General features: G+C 36.3%; 1 protein-coding gene across 5 annotated transcripts in view; it reads left to right on the top strand.

Moving 5' to 3' along the window:
* The window catches only part of asap1b (ArfGAP with SH3 domain, ankyrin repeat and PH domain 1b), a 77097-nt gene that overhangs the window by 43327 nt on the left and 15506 nt on the right, over positions 1–18264 (top strand). For 3 of the 5 annotated variants that reach the window (XM_026201174.1, XM_026201172.1, XM_026201175.1), the window contains exons 6-18: positions 3105–3179; positions 7004–7053; positions 7278–7407; positions 9011–9096; positions 10331–10406; positions 10557–10643; positions 12043–12051; positions 12282–12382; positions 12499–12568; positions 14730–14817; positions 15070–15118; positions 16160–16323; positions 18094–18227. In XM_026201174.1, coding sequence (XP_026056959.1) covers positions 3105–3179; positions 7004–7053; positions 7278–7407; positions 9011–9096; positions 10331–10406; positions 10557–10643; positions 12043–12051; positions 12282–12382; positions 12499–12568; positions 14730–14817; positions 15070–15118; positions 16160–16323; positions 18094–18227 — 1119 coding nt within the window. The remainder of the gene's footprint in view (positions 1–3104; positions 3180–7003; positions 7054–7277; positions 7408–9010; positions 9097–10330; positions 10407–10556; positions 10644–12042; positions 12052–12281; positions 12383–12498; positions 12569–14729; positions 14818–15069; positions 15119–16159; positions 16324–18093; positions 18228–18264) is intronic. The other 2 variants (XM_026201173.1, XM_026201176.1) reach the window with 1 other exon arrangement.

The following is an 18264-nucleotide window of genomic DNA, read 5'->3' on the forward strand; positions in this document are numbered from 1 at the left end:
CTTGAAAGACATGTTCAAGCTCAGTATAGTTCAGTCATCAGTAACTTAGCTGTATGAAACAGGGTTAAACTGCAGAATTAATTATTTTGGTTTTCTGCTATCATTTCTCTCTCTCAAAAGAGGCACTTTGTTGTCGGGCAGCGGTGCTTTTAGACTTTTTTGGCACTAAGCTGAGGTATTTATCACTCTGAAACAAGAGCCTCCATTTAGAGACACTGAAGAATAGTGAGGAAGAGAGGAAGTAGACAGAAATACTGCGTTATGGTTTGTCTCCCCATTGAAGCAATCCTTATTTATGAAAGCTTTACATTTGTATGAAATGATGAAGATTTTCAGTTCGGGTTGCTCTTTGTTACAGCCTTTCTGTGAGATGGTGTGTATTTCAGCATTGATGTTCATTTGCCATCTGCATTATCAGCCAGAGGAGCCATTCATCACGTCAGACATCGGCGTAAACACACACACACACACACACACACACACACACACACACACACACACACACACACACACATACACACACTTGTCTTTAACAAATTTATCTCACTATCTGCACTCTGACCTTTAACACACACACACACACACACACACACACACAGTTGGATGGTTCCTGGTATTTAGTGCCCTATATGAAGAAAATCAAACAGTTTTTAAAATAACTTTTTGTGCCATCATTGTTTTTCATGGTTTTGAAAAATAATTTTGGTCTAGTTCAGGCAAAAAAACAACAACAACAAAAATCATTTTTTGAAAGTAGTGTATTAATTATGAAAACAGGATATGCACATCTGCGGACATAGTCAAAATTGTGAAAAAAGTTGTTTAAAAAGCTGTAAAATGTTTCTGATGTTTTCTTTGTCTTTACATGCTAGTGTATTTATTTCTTTATTTTCATTTTACAGATTTTTCCATACATTTATTGTTTCAGTGCCATTTAAAATATGCAGTTACATCAATTTTATTTACACTGTGCCAGATTATTATTTTTTTTTTTTTTCATGTTAGGCTATGGTGGAGCAGTTGCCATATTACTAGTAGCAGTAGTTGTAGTGGAAATCTGGTTTGACATAATTTAGACATAAAATGTTATTGTAACAGTATACAAACTCCACAATCATGGGAAGGAGGAGGCGGGAAAAGGCGAACACTTAAATCAAACTTTAAAGGGGGGGTGAAATGCTCGTTTTCACTCAATATCCTGCTAATCTTGAGTACCTATAAAGTAGTACTGCATCCTTCATAACTCCAAAAAGTCTTTAGTTTTATTATATTCATAAGAGAAAGATAGTCTGTACACCGGAAAACACGACCGTCTGGAGGCGTGACGTGTGGGCGGAGCTAAAGAATAACGAGCGCCAGTAGGCTTTTGCGTTGAGAGCATGTGGAAACTGTGACATTACCGTGAGGGAAAAACCATCATCCAAAACAAACCATGGCTAACAGTCAGATTCAGCCGTTTATTTATGATCCAGAATCAGATCCCGAGGCTGAAACTGAACGAGAGCAGCAGCAGCAACGACTCGCTCTGAGCAGGGCTCAAACCCGGGTCTCTGATGGGAGGCGGATGCACTAACAAGGAGGCAGAGATATTTTAAGCAGTTTTACTCACCGCCTGCGGTTCCAACACACGATCGTGACCCTTTTTCGTTGGGATTGCATCATCCTTAAGAAATAAACGATACGCAAATTCGTCATCAAACTGGGCCTTGTTTGTAAAACAAGCCTCTTCGAAATGCAGGGAACAAACAGAATGTCTGTTGTGCTCTCAGTGCTCTGCTATACGGGAGCACGCGCTCTTCCGGCAGAAGTGCCCTAGGACCCATATAAGGAAATTCCGCTCCATCTAACGTCACACAGAGCCATACTCGAAAAAAACTTTCCGAAACTTGTGACAAACCGGAAGGAGTATTTTTGGAACAGAAATACTCCTTCAAACGTACAACTTAATTTTTGAAACTTAGTCCATGTTTAGCATGGGAATCCAACTCTTTAACAGTGTAAAAAACTCAGTATGCATGAAATAGCATTTCACCCCCCCCTTTAATAACCAAAGTAAACACAAAAACAGCACGACAGCCCCTCGCGGACGACTGTCGCACACAAACAAAAACCAGACACAAACTAAAGCCCAGGCCTGGTCCTCTCTCATCCTTCATTGTCGTCGCTGCTCTTTTGTATCCTTCCGATCTCCTTCGTGGGACTCGAGACCGGTGAGTGGAGCAGGTGTCGATTATTTCCCAATCTCTCCACCGGCCTCGCTCTGTTCCCACAGCTCTCGGCCCCGCCCCACTCATTACAACTATGTTTCAAAAGTTTTCCATATTTTATTCTTTGTAGGTATATCTTTAGGTTTAACTTTTTATATATTGTTATATTATAAAGTTTTTCTTTACTGTCTGCTGAATACTATTTTTTTATTTATTAAAATACTTTTTATTTTTGTTGTAATACTGATTATTATAAAAGTTATCGGTTAAAACAAATTATTGGATATCAATTTCAGCTAGTTTTCTTAGAAGTACACAATAAACCTTTTTTTTTTCTTTTCGTGTTTTAACTAAATGTTTTATATTTATAATATCAGTAAATTATTGTTGGTTACTGGCCATGAACATGAACATAATTATCCAGAATTTCAATATCTGTGCATCCCTGTATTCTTGGCAAATAAACATGTATAGAGTATACAGTCTAAATAATTTTAATGTATTTTTAAGTTTAGTAATGCCAGAATTGGTCCTAAATCTGTTATTCTTGTTGCACTTCACTTTTTTTTTTTCAGGTGATGTAAATTTCTCTTAAGCTCTTAGGAGACAATGCAGTGTGACAGTGGGTCTCATCTTATTACCCGAGTCCAAACTATCTGGCCTCTTGTGTATGAAACATTTATGTTGATTAATTTAAAAGATCTCTCCTGCAGTATCAAATGACAAAGCGGGTCTGCTCATCCTGATACGGTTGTCTTTCTCTCAACGGGCTCTTTTTGCAGATGGCTGTATTTGATATGTTTTCTCTTATTTCCTCTGTGCTGTGCTTATGCTGTGCCAAGTGTCATGTATCGTATTAACACAGTTTCTGCTCTGTTTCACCATCTTTTCCTGCAGCTTCAGAATCTGAGTCATAATGTGATCTTCACACTGGACTCGCTGTTGAAAGGCGACCTGAAAGGCGTGAAGGGGGTGAGAGAAATTTACAGACCTTGTCTCATCAGACATGCAGAGGCTAAATACACATGCAGATGCATGCAAACTTTTAAATATGCAATTTTTTTTTTATGTATGGTAAAAAATGGCAGCTGTGGTTGGCAGAATTTTATTGTTAAAAAATATGGTAGCAGCCTTTTAGGTTTTATGGTTTTAACTTAAATTTAGAGATAAATACCATAATTTTAAGTACTAAAATATGTTTTGTATCTTTGTAATACACTGCACCAAATGCAGGTGGTGATGAGAAAATCACATGATGAAACAAAGCCTATCAAAAGCACCATTTTAAATATTAACATATCACAAACACTTAAAACTAGGGGATGTCAACGATTAATTTATATTTATCAATAAGAGATGGAATCGATTAAAGCTATCGATGGTGAGCCATTTAATTTTCGATTAAGTGCAAATCATGTGAAAAACACATGCGAGCGGCTGTGAGTGACAGTGACGGAATATAATGTATTATCTTTCATTTATAATGTACAAATTAAGCTTTTAATGTTATTTAAACATTAATGGACTGTTGTATAAGATGAGTATCACATTTACACTAGTGTGATATTGCACTTAGCCTACTTCTTGTGTGATGTTTCTTAACTATGTGATGCAAATACAAACCTGATTCCAAAAAAGTTGGGACACTGTACAAATTGTGTATAAAAAAGGAATGGAATAATTTACAAATGTCAAAAACTTACCGTATTTTCCGGACTATAAGTCGCACTTTTTTTCATAGTTTGGCTGGTCCTGCGACTTATAGTCAGGTGTGACTTATTTATCAAAATTAATTTGACATGAACCAAGAGAAATGAACTAAAAATGAATCAAGTGAAAACAGCCGCGAGAGGGTGCTCTATGCTGCTCAGTGCTCCTGTAGCCTACACTAAGCAGCATAGAGCGCCCTCTCACGGCTATAGACGGTAATATTTTCTCTTGGTGCTAAATAAATGCGACTTGTAGTCCAAATGCGACTTATATATATATATTTTTCCTCATAATGATGTATTTTTGGACTGATGCGACTTATACGCATGTGTGACTTATAGTCCGAAAAATACGGTATATTTTATTCACAGTAGAATATAGATAACATATCAAATGTTGAAAGTGAGACATTTTGAAATGTCATGCCAAATATTGGCTCATTTTGGATTTCATGAGAGCTACACATTCTAAAAAAGTTGGGACAGGTAGCTATAAAAGGCTGGAAAAGGTAAATGTACATATAAGGAACAGCTGGAGGACCAATTTTCAACTTATTAGGTCAGTTGGCAACATGATTGGGTATAAAAAGAGCCTCTCAGAGTGGCAGTGTCTCTCAGAAGTCAAGATGGGCAGAGGATCACCAATTTCCCCAATGCTGCAGCGAAAAATAGTGGAGCAATATCAGAAAGGAGTTTCTCAGAGAAAAATTGCAAAGAGTTTGAAGTTATCATCATCTACAGTGCATAATATCATTCAAAGATTCAGATAATCTGGAACAATCTCTGTGCGTAATGGTCAAGGCCGGAAAACCATATTGGATGCCCGTGATCTTTGGGGCCTTTAGACGGCACTGCATTACATACAGCAATGCTACTGTAATGGAAATCACAACATGGGCTCAGGAATATTTCCAGAAAACATTGTTGGTGAACACAATCCACCGTGCCATTTGCCGTTGCTGGCTACTACTGTATAGGTCAAAAAAGAAGCCATATCTAAATATGATCCAGAAGCGCAGGCATTTTCTCTTGGCCAAGGCTAATTTCAAATGGACTGTGGCAAAGTGGAAAACTGTTCTGTGGTCAGGCGAATCAAAATTTTTTAAATCTTTTTGGGAAACTGGGACACCATTTCATCCGGACAAAAGAGGACAAGGACAACCCAAGTTGTTATCAGCGCTCAGTTCAGAAGCCTGCATCTCTGATGGTATGGGGTTGCATGAGTACATGTTTCATGGGCAGCTTACACATCTGGAAAGGTACAATCAATGCTGAAAGTTAAATCCACTTTCTAGAACAACATATGATCCCATCCAGATGTTGTCTCTTTCAGGGAAGACCTTGCATTTTCCAACATGACAATGCAGACCACATACTGCATCAATTACAACATCATGGCTGCGTAGAAGAAGGATCCGGGTACTGAAATGCCCAGCCTCCAGTCCAGATCTTTTACCCATAGAAAACATTTGGTGCGTCATAAAGAAGAAGATGCGACAAAGAAGATCTAAGACAGTTGAGCAACTAGAAGCCTGTTTTAGACAAGAATGGGACAACATTCCTATTCCTAAGCTTGAGCAACTTGTCTCCTCAGTCCCCAGACGTTTGCAGACTGTTATAAAAAGAAGAGGGGATGCCACACAGTGGTAAACATGGCCTTGTCCCACCTTTTTTGAGATGTGTTGATGCCATGAAATTTAAAATCTTATTTATTTAAATCAACAGTGTCCCAAGTTTTTTGGAATCGGGTTTGTATGAGACATAATTTCAAACAAGAGTTTTGCCTCATATCTTGAATTTTAGGGACATTTTCTAGGTACCATCATGCAGTAAGTTTTTGCCCTGCCTCATATTTGTCTTACAAACTTACGGACCCACTTTATATTAAGTGGCCTTAAGTACTATGTACTTACATTTTAATTAATAATTTAGTACAATGTACTTATTGTGTACATACGTATTTTTACATTGTACTTATATTTAAAAAATAAATCTACATGTAATTACATCTGTATTTAATTTCTGTAATTACATTTATAATTACACTGTTGACCCATACTTTACACTTTAACCCACCCTTAAACTTACCCATACCTCCAACCCTCTCCCTAACCTTACCCCTATCCCACCTCAATAGCAGCTAAAGTGTTTTACAATACAATATGAACACAATAAGTACATTGTACTTATTTTTTTATGTAAGTAAATAGTGGTTAAGGCCCGCTAATATAAAGTGGGACCAAACTTACATCTCAGTCTGTTTATTATCAACATAAAATACAATCAACCAAACATATGAAAGGTTACACTGATCAGTTTAAATAGACCATAGTGTAATTGTCCACTTTGCTGTTCTGCCATAACATTTTTGCTCATGTGTAGAGGATGATCTTTTACACCTATATGCGAATGCGTGTAAAGTACAAGCCTAGTTCACATTATAAATAACAGTTTAACATTTAAATACATTGCGAATATGCAAACATTTAGATTTGTACAGAATGACATGTAAGCCAATCCCCCGCTCGCTCGTCCTCGTACTGTATGCACGCATGCACGGTTATTCAGACTAAATCCCCATAATTTGGGTGCGAAAGGATTTTATTTCTAATTTTTTTTTGGCTTTTGCACATCCGCTCTAATAGACACATTAAGGTTAACGATTAACCGATGTTACAAACTAAACTAACCTGCTGTGGTCTTAATCTAATGCACTGAAACTGAGTGCGGTAAAGTGTTGCTATCTCTGATCTCTGGCTTATCAGAAGATCTGCAGTCTTGCTACCACACCAGTAGTCAGTTAGAGCCTACTAATGGATCTGTCATTTACCACAAGTAATGGTCATATCTATGATTGGTGCTCCAGATATTCAGCACATTAATGATGTGATGAGGCTGTCACAGTCCTAATCTGCTGTTTACTTTAGTGCTGGAAAGATATCATCCCTCCACACATGTACATGGGTTAACTCAGCTCTGTCTCTGTCATTGGATTTTGGGTGTGACATCTGTTTTGTTGTAAACATGAGGGAGTCTAATTACTGCACCTGGCTCATTACTATTTTTCCTTTTTTTTTTTTTTCTCAGGACCTGAAAAAACCCTTTGACAAGGCATGGAAGGACTATGAAACCAAGTTGTAAGTTTGCTTTATGCGTGTTAGCTGAGTGTTTCTGTATACACATTTGTCCATTCATACCGATTACTTTCTGTCTGTGGGCTGTTGCAATTATCAGATGCATTTTACAGTTATCTGGGAATAATATGAAATAAAACAGGACTCTATTTGTCAGCTGAGATGAGTTTGTTCTAAATATACAAATTTTATTGCTTTTCATGATCAAATTTCCTACAATCTAACAGTACAAAGATCGAGAAGGAAAAACGTGAGCACGCCAAGCAGCATGGGATGATCCGAACAGAGATCACTGGTGCTGAGATCGCTGAAGAGATGGAGAAAGAACGGAGGCTTTTCCAACTACAGATGTGTGAGGTCTGTACTGCATTCGGTTGGAGAACCTGTCTTCCTCACCAGAAATATGCCATAGTTGATATTGTTTTTATTTCCGTTATTATATGTCTATATTAATGAATTAATTCAATTACTTGGAATAAACACTTTTTTAAACAGAAAATTAATTAGCATCTATATTTTATACGTGTACATGGTCAGTTTTTTTTTTTTCTACTAGTGCTCTCACAACCCAAAATATTTTGTTGTATGGGCAGCAGAGATATCTGTACATTATCACTACGGTAATATTTTTGCAATGATCAGTGAGAACTTTTTTCTGTCACATCGCCAGCTGTTGTGATTGGTACTCCTAACATAAATCAGAATTGTGTATTGCTGCCATGTCAGTGCCAATGGCCTTTTTATCTTACATCTTGAAAGATTCTCTTAGCATTAGAGCATATGGCTCAGATTAGGATATAAATGTTTGTTTTATGGGTTCATAATCATCAGTGTTGACTGCTCATTAGTTTTTTTTTTTGTTGTTGTTTTTTTTGACATGATAATGAATAGTATTTGTCAATAGGAATTGCATTTTGAATTTATTTCATTCTGCATTACGGGTTTGTGAGGGGTAGGTTTAATGTTATGTATCTTTGGAAAAAAATAACCTCAGGTTGCCTTTCAAATGTATTGGACCAAATGGCATGACAAAATCTAATATTTAATTGAATTCCCTAATTTTCCACTTAATTAAGCATTAATGTAGAGAATGCATTGGTAGACTGCTGCAAGTCTATGACATAATTCATGATTGTCTAGACATTTTACCAATCCTATGTAATTGGATGTTCCCAGTTTTCCTTTCTTAGTGGTTACACATGAGAATACACATGAGTTCTCAACTAGGCATGTAATTTTCAATAAAATCTAAAGATGAGAGCAATGAATAATGCATTTTACAGAAAGGTGACTCAGATACAGAAAGCAGCAAAAGAAATTACAAACTATAGTGAACACATACAACACACCTACTACATGCATTTTATGAAAACAAAGATGTTCACACACTGTAACTTAATTAGGAAACTAATTAATAGGAATCAAAAGTTATGCACAAATGCATTCACACTCTAAGATAAGCGGAATATGTGCAATCTCACCCCAGGATATATTCAGACATACCAGGGACCAAAAGGATGGATTAAATTTCTGAGCAGAGCAAACAATTTTTAGCTGGCATGACTTTGCAAGATATTCTGGATTTTACCACTCTAGGCTAAACCGGGATTACAATGATGTTTAATTCATTTGTTTTGTGGGATTGGTTTGTCACTGCATGTTCTTTGGCAGATTTCAGATTTAGAAGGTGAAATTGTTGTCCTCTTTAGTTGCTTCTAATATAACAAAAGTATAACTACAAACATTTAGGCTACATTTAAATATGTGCTATGGAAGGGACCTGCTATTTTCCCTAGAATGATTATTTCGAATAACTTTATATATATATATATATATATATATATATATATATATATATATATATATATATATATATATATATTACAATAATTTAATTTAATTTGTTCTACTGTTGAGATTTCTAAACTCTGCTGTGACCAAAGTATGTTTGTTTCTACAGTACCTAATCAAAGTGAATGAAATAAAGACCAAAAAAGGGGTAGACCTCCTTCAGAACTTGATCAAGTATTACCACGCCCAGTGCAAGTAAGTGACATTTCAATATACTATTTAACTATTGTCATCTATTTAAGGTAATACATCTGTTTAGTTTGTCGAACGGTCAGCATAAATGTATACTTCACGTGTTAATGCTATATACAGAAAGTGTTATTGATCCATGTTACCTTGCAAATGTCACTGGCCTGAAGGTCTGAAAAAGGGATGAGCTATAAGAAAGAACCGAAAGTATAGCACTTTTTTTCTTCAGTCTAAAAGTCAAGGTTATTTTAAGCTAGTGTTGTCTTTACCCTGTTGATATATCAGCAGAAACCTGCAAGCTTATCCTGCACTTCAAGATTGTGATGGGTCATTAATAAGACTGTCAAAGTTAATGTTTTGATTAATTAAAAATTTTTAATGCATAATTTTAGTTTTTTCGTGCTGATTTAGCAGTGTAATTGTGTTCTGTGTGATTTCTGAAACTTAGACTTATGAGAAATAGAAAAGTTCCTGGTGCATGTAATACAGTAATTATGCATATATCTGCACTGATATTATGATTCTTCATAAATTGAACAAAAAGCTATAATGACATAAAGGACAGATAATTCAGTTTTCTTTTTTAAAAAGTAACAAATGTACAAAACATATTTTTTTTCATAAACATTTGTGAACTTTCACACACACTTTATTTTTTTTATTTAATTTGCTAAAAAAACTCAAGGTCACTCAAATGCAGATTCATGCTAAAACCTCATACATAAGCACACTGACTCAATCTGACTCGGACACTCTTGACAGGTTGTTAGTGTTGGCACCGTGTTAGTCATCTGTCAGTATTTGTTACACTGGCCCACAAAACCACAAAAACACCATAGTCTTCAGTGACAGGGGTATATTTGTAGCAGTAGCCAAAAATATACTGTATGGGTCAAAATGATCGATTTATATTTTATTTAATATTCAGTAAAGATCATGTTCCATGATGATATTTTGTAAATTTCCTACCGTAACTATATCAAAACCTAATTTTTGATTAATAATATGCGTTGCTAAGAATTATTTTGGGCAACTTTACAGGTCTATTTCAAAACATGGATAAGTTAAATGTGCTAATGACATTATTACTTATTAACTCAGCCTATCGTGTTTGCAGGTTTCTGTGTTGTGTTGAACGTCTATAATTCCTGATTGTATTGAAAAAATATGTACAGCCTTTGTTGATAGCTGGTTTCAATATGAAAAATCTGTTAATTCAGTGTTTTTCTTTTTTCCCCAGCTTTTTCCAAGACGGCTTGAAGACGGCAGATAAACTAAAGCAGTACATAGAGAAATTAGCAGCTGATCTTTACAATGTATGTACTTCATTCTTTAACATAAATGTATTTGATTTGGTAAAACCATTCGTTTACTTTATGTATTGGACTTGGTAACCCCTAATACTGTGTGTGTGCGTGTGTGTTACAGTTGTGTAACAAGTTCTTTTTGCTTTTTGTGTGATGTAGATAAAACAAACACAAGATGAAGAGAAAAAGCAGCTCACAGCATTAAGGGATCTCATTAAATCCTCTCTACAGCTGGAACAAAAGGAGGTAGGTGCAGAATGTGGTGTGCCTCAGGGCTCAGTTTTCGGACAAATGCTAATTCTTAATTGCCCAAAACTAGTTTGAAAAAGTCAATCAAGTCACTTGTTTGGGGTTAAATTATTCCAAAGTTCATTACATTTACATATTTACCCCATGTAAATGTAAATATATTCAGTGTTTAAAATTATGTATTTTAGAAGATTCTTTAATGGCATGACATCATGCAGAAAGAAACCTGAAGAGTTTAATTTTGCTGTACGTATGTGGATCTAATGCATAAACCCTCCATAATGCTCGACCTGTACAGGGGAGAGTGTGAGAGGGAGTGCCCAGTGCTGTACCATGCTGGTAGCCAGTATGAAATCGGGCTTGCTGGTAACCAGTGTTGTGCCCCACTGGTTTTTTCCCCAGCTTTTTCCAAGACGGCTTGAAGACGGCAGATAAACTAAAGCAGTACATAGAGAAATTAGCAGCTGATCTTTACAATGTATGTACTTCATTCTTTAACATAAATGTATTTGATTTGGTAAAACCATTCGTTTACTTTATGTATTGGACTTGGTAACCCCTAATACTGTGTGTGTGCGTGTGTGTTACAGTTGTGTAACAAGTTCTTTTTGCTTTTTGTGTGATGTAGATAAAACAAACACAAGATGAAGAGAAAAAGCAGCTCACAGCATTAAGGGATCTCATTAAATCCTCTCTACAGCTGGAACAAAAGGAGGTAGGTGCAGAATGTGGTGTGCCTCAGGGCTCAGTTTTCGGACAAATGCTAATTCTTAATTGCCCAAAACTAGTTTGAAAAAGTCAATCAAGTCACTTGTTTGGGGTTAAATTATTCCAAAGTTCATTACATTTACATATTTACCCCATGTAAATGTAAATATATTCAGTGTTTAAAATTATGTATTTTAGAAGATTCTTTAATGGCATGACATCATGCAGAAAGAAACCTGAAGAGTTTAATTTTGCTGTACGTATGTGGATCTAATGCATAAACCCTCCATAATGCTCGACCTGTACAGGGGAGAGTGTGAGAGGGAGTGCCCAGTGCTGTACCATGCTGGTAGCCAGTATGAAATCGGGCTTGCTGGTAACCAGTGTTGTGCCCCACTGGTTGCTCAGAGAAAAGTTGCTAACTCTGTCATGTTTAATAAGGAAAATAAATGACAATTAATAAGTAGTTCGTCATTGAATGTTTGTTTTAAGTGCTAACACATTGTCATCAACAAACTTGCATTTAATTATGGTAACGTAGTGAGAGACAAGACTGTAAGTTTGTACAATCATAGAGTAGTATGCTGTAGTGCATTTAAATGTTTTAACAAAACCAACACATATAGCCTACCATGCTTTTCACACCTTCTCTTATGTGTCTTTCACCCGCTTCCTGTGTGGATTGAAGTCTAGAAGAGTAAGTGTTCAGCATGTGCAGCATGAAGTGTGTATGTGATGGAGATCATTGTGTGTGTGCACAATAAATAAGTGGCTGTCAGATAAATCTGATTTTTAAAAGGTTGCAAATCTGTTGAGAAATATTGAAAAATCTTCATGTATTATATGAAAATGCTGTGCATACAGTGTTTGTTTGGATTGGTGACTGCATATAGCTGTTTAAAGCACCATATGTGTGTGTTTGTGCAGGACTCTCAGAGCAAACAGGGTGGCTACAGTATGCACCAGTTGCAGGGAAACAAAGAGTTTGGCAGTGAGAAGAAAGGCTATCTGCTGAAAAAGAGTGATGGGTACACACACACACACACACACACATATGCCCAAATTAGATGTGATGTCTAGTCAACCTGAGATCTTGCTCTCTGCTATGAGTGGTGTTATGCAGTATATAATTGTTGTGTTCTAGATTGAGGAAGGTGTGGCAGAGGAGGAAGTGTTCAGTTAAAGGAGGAATTCTTACCATCTCTCATGCCACTGTGAGTAACTCGGACACACTCTTGTGATTTACTTGGTTTACTATAAACCATGACATCCTATAATCAGCCTAATAAAACTGAAGTCTGACATTTACAGTGAAAAGACTTCATCAGCTTTCTGAACTTTGTCTGAATGTCTCCATAACAACCTAGCCATCCCCCTATGTCCCTTTTTAAAGCTAGGGTAGGGTAGGACAATAATCGTTTTTTTTTTTTTTTTTATAAATTTTTTTTTTCAAGACACTTTTTTTTGTACTGGTTTGAAGTCTGTTCACATCCTGTCATTGAATTCAGTCCATTTAGTTTAGCTGGTGTAAAAAAAAAAAAAATGTATACCATTACGGAAGTACAAGCCAAAATTATAAATAGCCATTATATATGTATGTGTGTGTGTGTGTGTGTATATATATATATATATATATATTTTACCATATATTATATATTATATTTTTATTAAGTATTTATTTATTTGTAAAATATACTGTCATCTAAAGTATAAGCATGTTTCTTTTACACATTTATTTTTTAATCCATTGTCAGATGATTTCAAATTTCTTAAATTTTAATTATGATAATTTAAAAAATAATCTCTGCTTTATATCGGCTATCGGCCCCCCTGCTTTCCAGCTGGATTTGACTAAGTTTGCCAGGCTTATGAAATTAAATGTTCATTAGTAATTCATAGATTTGTTTAAATTAAATAAATGTGTATTTGCTCAATGCTGATGGCAAATGAGAAAGTATTAGAATGTTTGCCTTTCTATTACTAATAATATAAAAGCAATCATTATAATATTTTTTTAATTCCTTTGTTTAACCTTTCTATCTGATTATTAGACAGACTTCGATTCAAATTAGACAGTTAAAAACTGTTAACAATGACCGTAAACAAGAGAGAGAGTGTGAGCACTGTGTGCTCTCAAAATAAAAGTCTGGTGCACCTCGAACACATCGGCCAAGCAGAAAGACTTATTGGACGATGCCGATATTTGAAAAATGGCAAATATCAGCCGATATATCGGCCTTGGCGATATATCGTTCGACCGCCGGTTTCAGTCTATACAACAAACTAGCAGAGTTAATCTTGACAGGTAAGCTAAACTTCAAGTTGAAAGTGTTCTTAATATGTTGTACCTTTTAGTGAAGTAGTCTACATTTACCTATTGAAATATATTGTAAATGCAGAAACTGCCTACCATAGCTTTAAAGGGTTAGTTCACCCAAAAGTGAAAATTAACAAGTGTTTTACTCACCCTCAAGGCATAGGTGTATTTGACTTTCTTCTTTCAGATGAATCCAATCAGAGTTATATTAAGAACTGTTCTGGCTATACCAAGCATTATCATTGCAGTAGTTGGGTGTTTCTGTTTAACAGTCCAAAACCCATTAAATAAACATAAAATAAAATAAAACATGTCTCTCATGGCTCGGGCAAGCTAAAAGTCCATTGCCAATAGTTCAGTGATTCATGAAGCACAGCTCACACAGAAGTCAGTTTCAAACCAAGAAGCTTTCCTATTGTCAGTGTGGCAAATTAACTATACAAAATGCCTAGATTTCACCCATTGCATTTTACTGAGCAATGGATTTCTTAACATCCTTTGTTCAGTCAGAAACCTGTCTTGTTTGGACATCACTGTTCGATTGAGCCTATATCAGGTTTCTTAGTCAAATCACAAACTTTGCAAGCTACTACCAATTTTTTTTTCTGATCATTGTTTCTTTGTAAGAAGGATTGTTAATTTAGTGTTTAAAATAGTGTTTTATTGTTTTAAAAGCTCTACTCCTTTAGTAATGAACAAATACACTCTGACCCATTTGCTTCCACAGGTACGTGTAGTATGAGATGCTGAAAAAAAAAGACACAACCAAAGATAGCTGTCTAGTGTGTATTTAAACTAGAAAAATATAGTGCAGATGGTGTTCAAGAGTACTTTCTGTTCTCAAAGTACCGCAGGCAGACTGGCACACACACACACAATCTGTGGGTTAGCCCTACGTTAAATGATTGTCTTACACAATAATATATCATCTTTGAATTCGTTTCATCAGAAATTTAAAATCACTTGAAAGCTGTAGTTAAAACCTTCAACTGTTTGAGATGTTATAGCAGGAATATGAAGTATTCAAGCATTTCTGCTGTTGTCACATTTTGTTTCAGTCAAACAGGCAGCCTGTCAAACTCAACCTGCTCACATGTCAGGTCAAGCCCAGCACTGAGGACAGGAAGTGCTTCGATCTCATTTCCCGTGAGTCAACGGTCACAAACAGGGAGTGTTTCTTCTGTGGGAAACCACATGAGTGATTTAGTAGCTTAGTGTAATGTGTTTGTTTACTTTACCCTATTGAATCTTGGAAGAAAATTGTCAAAATTGTAAATAATTGTCTAATTGCACCATTAATGTGATTTATGATTTTAATACTATCTTCTGGTATTTAATTAGTGGAAATCACTTAATGTTTATGCAGATGGCTGATATTTTAATTGTCATATGTTTCAGATAACCGCACATATCACTTCCAGGCCGAAGATGAGCAGGAGTTTATGATGTAAGACTCTAAGAAAAGTTTTTTTTGTGTGTTTATGTATGTTTTTTTTTTTTTTTACCCCTTTGCATCTGTAAGTCACAAACTAGTAATCTAACTTCTCTGTAAGTGGAGTGACCTCTAAGAATTATTTATATGCTGAATATGGGATATCCTTATGAACAATTATGAACAATTACAGCAATCTGCCTAGCGGTGAAGACAACTTTGCTTCTCTGTGGTGAAATTGTACTTTTTTTTTTATGGCAAATAAATATCGTAAAAATAGTTTGAGATTTTAACTCTCATTTGCTTGGTTATTTTTGTGTGTCTGTGTGGTGAAACGTCTGTGAAGTGGTGTTCAATTGTTTTAAGTTGGTATTTACTCATTGAGGTCACTAACACCACAATGACATTTCACAGACTCCTTTAGACACAAGCATTCTCACAAAAAAAAAGCATCTACCATCTCAAAGCATGTCTTAAGTATTTTTAACTACTGGCTTTGCTTCTTACCTGCTGTGAGCCACCTGCTGTCCACCAGAGAACTCCCTGACTGAGTTATTTAAAGCCATTATAAATGGCTCTTAAAAGCACAGAGGCTGATCAGAATGAGGCCCTATAACCCCTTTATACATCAGTCCTGCAGTCCTTTCACCTCTACATTGACTGGAGTCTCTTTTAAAAGCCAAAAGCTGGTCTCATCATCTAGCTAGCATGGAGGCATGGCATGCTTTAGGAAAAAAATGGCTAAGGGACAAAAGCAGAAAAATTAATAACAGGGTCTGAAAGAAGGGCTTAAATGTTGCTTTAGCATTTAGCGGCTGGTGCATTAATATTTCAGCATTACATGGCAGAGTTTTAAGACAGCTTATCAATTAATAAGTAGTCCATCTTTTGTTACGCAGCACTTCAGTGTCAGTTTTAAAACAATGGACCAATCAGAAACAGCAATTGAAATTTATAGGGTTTACAGTAGCAACTGTGTACAGTTATCATGCAATTACAATTAACATTATTTACTTTTCTAAAACCTTAAACTCTAAACCGTTTCTGCCTCTACAGATGGATCTCAGTGTTAACTAACAGTAAGGAGGAGGCGCTTAACATGGCCTTCAGAGGAGAGCAGGGTGGAGGAGATGATGGGATGGAAGATCTCACTAAAGCCATAATAGATGATGTGCTGCGCATGCCCGGAAATGAAGTGTGCTGTGATTGTGGAGCTCCAGGTGCATATCTGTCTACCTGTCTGTCTAAAAAGAAAATAACAATAAAATTGTCTGTCTGGTAAGGTTACTCTGCCTCGTATGACTCCCCTCTCGGGTCTCTTCTCCACTCAATCTTTTTTGAATCCCTATTTCTGTTTTTCTCACTCCATTACCAGTGAAATCGGTCTCTCTCATGATGAAGCAGCAGTGTGAGTGTGAGGATCAGGCAGTCAGGACAGATGAGTGCTGTTACATCACTCTCTTATGTAATTGGCTCATGCAAGCTGTGCAGAAGGTTCTGAGAGGGCGGCTGCTGCTCCAGGGATGATTTGATCAGCCTCTTTCACATTCATTGTTTTCTCTCTTTGCGAGAGGATAGAGATGTGGCCCATGAAAGACCCCTGGGACATCTTCACTAGTTTTAATGTGTTATTACATATGAATTGATGAACAGTTTATAAATCAGGGAAATACGTTTATATACATTGTCAGGTTTATCAGTGAAAATATTTTCGATGCTTTACTGTTAGATGACGAGTCATGTGAGAATGAAGGCCCGGTCCATAACTATCAATAACTATTAAGTTCTAATTGTTCTAATTATGAGTCCACATCACCACTCTAACAATAACATTAATAAGCAAAAAATGTTAATGTTGGTGTGGACACTTATAGTTATTAATATAGTCATTGGTGTGAACAGTACTTTCATTTAATTATGTATTAGTTCATGTGTTCTACATTAGCATGTAGCTGTTTTCAGTTGTTTGCAGGAGGTTGTTTATATGCAATTGCTAAAGTGTTCTATCTGTTTGTTAGCACGAAGCACATAGCTACTTTTTATATGCAGTTGCTAATGTGTTTTAGGCGATTGTTAGCACATTGCTACTGTACATTGCTATGAGGCTATCAAGATGTTCTAGGAGGTTGTTAGCACGTTGCTACATTCCTTATATGTGGTTTGGTTTTGTGGGTGGTTGTTAGCACATTGCTCTGCAGTTGGTCAAGGCGTTATGGGTTGGTTCCATTTTACGCACTAGGTGTAGAAAAAATGTTGGATGATTTCTGATAGCAGTTATGACTGTAGCATAGAAATAAGTGGGATGAGTATGCATCATAGTTGCATCATATTCCTTTTTAAAATTAACCATTCTTGTGAACTGACATTCTTGTGAACTGAAGCTTCCGGTGATGCTCTGACTGTGTAAGAGGCTTATAGAGCTGTGTTGAGCTGTTATTCAGCTCCAAAGCTGAGAGCTAAACACTGACATCTGTGTCAAGATGCATGCATGACTCCTTACACAAGCGAGTCTGTTTGAAAACAGGTTGCTTTAATGAAACGCTTATTAAACAGACAGATGTATGAATGAATTTGATGCTGAATGATTGTGTCTGGAAGAGAAGAAATAATCTACAAGTACATCTGGGATTTACTGAGCGTGCAGAGAAAGCTGCTGGAGAAGACCTGAATCTATATTTAGCTGCTGTGTGTGTCCTTTATCTTTGTTGTCCTGTCACTGGTTCTGCTCAGGGGACGTCACTGGCACATGGAGCCACGAACACACTTGCTGCCAACACACAAACAATGCACAAACAGTTCATCTCATATTCTCATCCAAACATGATAACATGGTACTCTACATTAAACTCCATTCAGTATTTACCATTCCATCTTGTATAACATTAAAATAATGAGTCCAACGAGGGCCCCTTGTGGTAAAAATGTGTTTGTTGCTTTTTCTTGTTTCCTTGTTGTTTTCATGTTTTTATTTTTATTTTTTATGTTTCCAGATCCCAAATGGTTGTCGACCAACCTTGGAATCCTGACTTGCATCGAATGCTCAGGCATTCACAGAGAGATGGGCGTCCACATCTCACGCATCCAGTCTATAGAGCTCGACAAACTGGGAACCTCTGAACTCTTGGTTTGTTCAATAGTGCAAAAAATTATTTTTTAAACAT

The sequence above is a fragment of the Carassius auratus genome, chromosome 24 (genome assembly GCF_003368295.1).
Source record: "Carassius auratus strain Wakin chromosome 24, ASM336829v1, whole genome shotgun sequence".
Taxonomy (NCBI): Eukaryota; Metazoa; Chordata; class Actinopteri; order Cypriniformes; family Cyprinidae; genus Carassius; species Carassius auratus.